This window comes from Prinia subflava, chromosome 24 (genome assembly GCF_021018805.1).
Source record: "Prinia subflava isolate CZ2003 ecotype Zambia chromosome 24, Cam_Psub_1.2, whole genome shotgun sequence".
Taxonomy (NCBI): domain Eukaryota; kingdom Metazoa; phylum Chordata; class Aves; order Passeriformes; family Cisticolidae; genus Prinia; species Prinia subflava.
Genome location: NC_086270.1, coordinates 28,928 through 34,447, shown reverse-complemented (window position 1 = coordinate 34,447; position 5,520 = coordinate 28,928). Strand labels below are relative to the sequence as shown.

Here is a 5,520-nt window from a genome sequence, read left to right as displayed (position 1 = left end):
CTCTCTCCCACTATGCCTGGATAGCCCGTGTCACCACATCCCAACCCAGGGATGCCTGAAGATACCCTGCCCTGAGGAGCTGGGGACACCAAGCTGGGAGGAGGAAGGAAAGTTCCCAGGGGTAGTGATCCAGTTGGACCAGGTGGCGCTTTTTGGAAGCTCCACATGCTGCTTTTCCCTGTGGAAGAGCTCATGGACAAGGGGCGTTCGGCATTCGTTGAGATAGAGGCTGAAGCCAGTGTGTGTGGGTGAACGTTTGTATCATGCTGTGCTCTGAGACTCCCATGTCTTCTCCCTCCTTCTCTTCCCATAATGCAGCCCCTAACCCAGTTGCCCTGGATGCTCAACCACCCTAGGGACACCCCAATGCCACAGGGCAGGACCCACATCATGCATGGCCAAGCCCACAGCATCAAAACCAGAGCCCAGCACAGGGGATAAAGATGGTGATGGCTAAAGGTGGGGGTGAAGTAAATTTAACTTTGTCCTAGGCAAGCCAGCACCTTCCCTAGGGCACATTATCCAGCTCCACAGCTGAGCCACTCGGGGGTCACATCTGTTCCCCGGCCAAAGGGAAACCACAGCACTACGCACAGGGAAGGAAAAGTATTTATGCTCCCAACACCCTTTCTCTGGGGTGCTGACCCCAAGGAGATGAGGCCAGGCAAGGACTGCTTTCTGGTTACTACCTGGGGCAGCAAAAGCAGCTCAGAAGCTCCTCTACCCCTATGGGGTATATCCTGGGCATCCCTTCCAGCCCAGTAGAAGCTCAAATCCAGCATGAGGGCACCAAGCAGCCCATTTTCACATGGCTAAAAGTGGGAAAAAGGCGTGTTTTCCCCTCCTTTCCAGGGCTCCAGCTACACCTCCAAATGGTCCGCAAGGCTCAGCACCATCTTCACTCCTTACATATCAGATAAGCACAGCAGCACCCAAAGTAGCTGGCAGCCACCTCGGCCAGGAGCCGGCAGCCCAGGGTTAATTCCTCCCATACCTGAGCTGACATTTAAACGCTATTACACAATTACGGAGATTCCTACAGTAACCCTAGAAGTTCCCATCAGAGTTTGGGAGGCTCCCAACCCCCAGGGGGTTGTTTTCCCACCCAGGGGTGCACCCTAGCTCCCTCCACCCCTGTGATGAAAGAGAAAAAACAATGAAAATGATCTGATTTTTATTATGTAAAAATGGTAACTTTTATAAAAAGTTTATAAAGCAAGTACAGGGCACGTTTGCAGAAATTCACCTTCCTGCACAAAAGGTACAAAAAGTTATACTCTAGTATAGAGCTCCACACAATACATGAGGCCATAGCCCCAGAGTTTGGTTCATACTCGAGGATGTTTGTACCCCCTCCCCAAAATCCCCTAATCCCCACCCCACCATCCCATCAAACACCTTTTTAAAAAAAGGACTCGTTGCTATAATCCAAAAATATACAGACAACCTCCTCTTCATCATCAGTCTATCATTAAAAATATCTCATGTGAGTTCCGGTCCAAAGCTGGGACGCTGAGCTCCGTAGGTGGAATGCTGGCGAAGGAAGGCTGGGGGGGGTCAGAACCAGCCGCTCCCCACTCGCAGTACCCGGGCCCGGGGGAGGCGATGCCGGGGCCGGTAGGTCGCAGACAGCTCGGCGCCACAGAGGAAGCTGCTATTTACCTCCGGCTGATAACGAACCAGGAACCGACACTCGCTGCCTGTTTGCTAATTGGCACCGGGAGGTGAGAGAAGAGAGTGGAAGGGAAGAAAAAATAGTGGAAATTAATGTGGTTGTAAGTGAGGCTGGGGATGGAGATTTGGGAGGAGGGGGTAGGAGCCAGGAAACCCAAGTTGCTCGGGAACGGTATCTAGCCCCCGGCTGGCGATGCTGGGGGTGGGTGGGTTTGTGCTGGTTGGGGACTGGGGTGCAGGTGGGAGAATTAGCAGGGGATTGAAGAAAGGGAAAACACTGGTCTCCGTTATTTGGATCGGTATCGGTGGTGGGTTGGGGGAGGTGGACTGGGGTATGGGTGGTGAAAAATTAGGGTGCGGGGGGCAATAGGGGAGAGGGGAGCATGGGTTGCTGGGGATCGGTCTCCTGGGGATTTTGATGCTGGCGGGCGTAAGGGGGATCCGGGACGCCACCTGGGGTGCGGGCATATGGGGAGGACTGGGCTGTGAATGGTCGTGGCGGTGGTGAGTGGGGGCGACACTCACCTGGTGGAGGTGGCGTTAGTGACACAAAGTTCTCTCGTCTTTGGTGCGGAGTTCTGAGGCGAGTTCAGCCGCCTGCGGAGAGGGGACAGGGCTTAAGATCACCCCGGCAGCTGGTGGTCCCCACTCCTCCTCATTCCTCACCATGCCATGACCTACCAACACACTCGGGGACCCTGCAGCACCCCCGTCCCGACTTGTTATCACCTCCAACCTAACACATCCTCTCTCTCCCAACCGACATACCTAGCTCCCAATCCGAAGCGACCCTTACCTTAAAGGAGAGTAGGGTGGTCTCGGAGGAGGGGTCGCGGCCCTTGGACCCCTCCTCCAGCACGATCTGGAGGTCGAAGATGTAGTCTATGACGTGCTGCAGGATCTCCACCTGGCTCACCTTGGTGCCTTGAGGGATGCCCGGCACCAGCTCCCGCAATTTGGAATAGCAGTCGTTCATATCGTAGAGCAAGTTCATGGGCTCCTCCAAGGCCGGGCTCTTGTTGTGGCTGCCCCGGGCGATGGCTAAACTCTGCTCCGAGAGGCAGCAAACGGCCTCGTAGCAGCTCCGGACGGACCGCACCGGGCTGATGGCTTTCATGGTGCGCTCAGAGCAAGTCTGGAGATGCAGGACGGGGGATGCCTGGGAGCCTCAGGCGCTGTCGCGGCAGCGGGGATTTTGCTGGGACCTACGAGCACCAGGATCGCCGAAGAGGACAGCTCTGAGAGCTTTAACTCTCACTCCCCTAGACCCCTAACCTTCGTATCCCGCTTGCAGATTCAGCGAGCAGGAGTAGGCGGGAGGCGGAGGTGTCACCGGCGCCGCATTTATATAGGCAGCGCTACTTGACCGCGCCCACTACATGCAGATTAAGAACAACACAGCCCCCTTTTTTGTAAAATAACCATTAATGTCTTCCCTTTTATGTAAACGAAGCCCTAAACCCCGCCTCCGACTGCCAATGAAGCATCAAAGTCTGAAAGTCTGAAAGTCTGTCCCTACATATAAATGAAGCCTTAAACCCCTTCTACTCACACCCCGCCCCCCCCTCCCCCCCCCCCCCGCTCCTCAGGCCCCCAGATTTACCCTTGATGGCCAGAGTGGCACGACAGGGGATGACATGACCACGCAGGTCCTCCTCCCCATGGCCAGAGCCCCTAAATCTCTTGGGGATTATTTCCCGCTAAAACCCTTCAACACTCCAGTATCCCCAAACTGTCCCCCTCCCCTTCCCAGTGAATTCCCCCTATTTTTAGACAGTACTATGAGGTTTCCCCTCTCCCAACCTCCCTGTTCTAAGGAAATTAGTGCCGCCCTTTTCCTCAATCCGTTTCTCATCTGACCTCCAGACTTTCTGGCGTCAGGAATTATCTTGTGACCAGCAGAAAAAAATTAATTGCGGTAAAACTGAGGTTACGATGGAGAAACCAGATTTAGGTCAGCGCCTGCAAGAGGCCTGGAGAGCTTTTTATTTGGGAGAGAGAGAGAAGATTTATAGGCAAAGAGGTTATCCCAGTAGAAGTGATAACTTCTGATGGTGGGATATGAAGGAAACTGGCCTTCTGAACCATCGCTGCCTCAAAACTCATAGAATCTGAGAATGTCCATAGAAAAATCCCAAAGCTGGAGTGATCTGGGGTCCCCAGTGGGAGTCACAGCAGCGGGTGGCACACAGAGGGGTCCTGCAGAAGTGACAGCCCTGCAACACCCAGATCATCAATTTGCATGAGCCCAAGGGGAAAAACCTCACTTCCCCCAAATACTGACTTCGGTGGAATTTAGTTATGGAGGCTTGGTTATGAAAGTACCAGAAGGGAATGTTACAGCTGAGAGGGCTGGGGGCAGCCTGAGACCTTGCTTGGCCTGGCGGTCCCAGCTAATGAGGGGTGCAGGAGGGTGGGGTTACAGGCACCTGGACCACATTACTCCTGGCCAGGGCAGCGATTTATTCTAGATCTGCCCAAATCCCGGTTTGGTAGTGCTGGGGTTTATTTCCAACCCCCCCAAAGGGGTCTGGGGACTGCAGGCTGGAGGGCACCCCTGCTCCCCACATCTCCCCCAAGCTGCTCAAGAAAAAAACCCTGAAAGCAGCATCCAACACGTTTTGGGGTTGGATTATTTTTGCATCTTTTATTTTTCTTCACACACGCCCCCCCTTCCCCACCCCCCGGTTATGAATTTCCTGGGAAATTACTTCTGTGTAAGCGACAGCAGTTTTGGAAGAGGCGTAATTACTCCATTAACCTGTTTTGGGGCTGGAGCCAACAACCCAAACCCCTCCCCAGACCCCCCCAAACCCCCAACAAAATAAAGTTTAAAAAGAATTAGGCATCTTTTAAAAATAAATGATAAATGTAAAACTCAATGAAATTAACACAGATTTTTAAAATGTTTACAAAATCTTTAGAAACTTTTTTCAGACCACCACCTGAATCCTTCATATGACTTCCCCTCAATACAAAACAGTAACATACAGCCTCTGCTTATTCCCATACACCCCACTCTCATTTCCCGGGGTGGGAGAGGGGGTGCTGAAAGGCTTCAGAGGAACTGGGGGGGAGCTTTTGTTTGCAGGGGGGTTTTGTTGGCGGCGGTTCCCACAGGCTCTGCCTGGGCGGCGGGACCCGCTGCCTTTGCCCAGCTGTGGCCCGGGCCCTCCAGCTGTGTTGATCTAACTCCCGGCCCCAGACAGCCTGGCGCCAGCCCTGCGCACGTCATGCATTCACAGAGGGATGCGTGTCCAAGGCAACCTCCCGCCCGCCCCCCCCCCCCGCATCAACACCACCACCACCGCCGCGCTGCTGCCATATTCCAAAGGGATTCATTCCAATCCTGGGATACCCCGAGTGCGTGAGAGTGCTGGGAGCACGCGAATGTTTTTATATCTATACACTTATATAGATATAAAATATCTATATACTTATATCTATATACCCGAAGTTTGTGTCACAACCCCTCATCCCCTCGGATCAATCACTTTTGACCGGCGCGGGGCTGGGGGGGTGTCACTTTTAGGGTGCTGTTGCAGCGGCAGCCCCAGGTTTGGGGTGTCCTCGCACAGTGGCTGTGGGGCCAGCAGGTTTCTTAGTGTGGAGAAGAGAAAATGGGGGAGGAAGGGAGTGGGAATGCTTTGGAGCATGATGATGTCATGGTGTAAGGGCCCACACTGGGCGTTTTATTAAAAGGAAAACTAAAAGAAGTAGGAGAAGAAGCAGGAGCTGGGATTATCCGCCTCAGCAAGCACCCCAAAATGATACCAAGTCCCCGGGGGGGAGGCGTGACCATGTACCTCCCTACAGCTCAACCGCTGCTCCCCACCACCTTTCCCC

At 53.8% G+C, this 5,520-nt stretch overlaps 1 protein-coding gene across 1 annotated transcript; it reads right to left on the bottom strand.

The window, feature by feature from the left end:
* Positions 1-1,157: 1,157 nt before the first annotated feature.
* ID3 (inhibitor of DNA binding 3) lies at positions 1,158-3,083 on the bottom strand. The gene is made up of 3 exons (XM_063418956.1): positions 2,471-3,083; positions 2,200-2,271; positions 1,158-1,707 (listed from the first exon to the last, which is right to left on the bottom strand). The coding sequence occupies exons 1-2, from the start codon at positions 2,789-2,791 to the stop codon at positions 2,215-2,217; spliced, it is 378 nt and encodes a 125-aa protein (XP_063275026.1). The 5' UTR covers positions 2,792-3,083; the 3' UTR covers positions 1,158-1,707; positions 2,200-2,214.
* Positions 3,084-5,520: the final 2,437 nt, after the last annotated feature.

Coding starts and splice junctions, on each gene's coding strand:
- ID3 (XM_063418956.1), bottom strand. CDS start 2,791: ATGAAAGCCATCAGCCCGGTGCGGTCCGTCCGGAGCTGCTACGAGGCC. Junction 2,272..2,470: donor CCACCCTACTCTCCTTTAAG/GTAAGGGTCGCT, acceptor CCCTCTCCGCAG/GCGGCTGAACTCGCCTCAGA.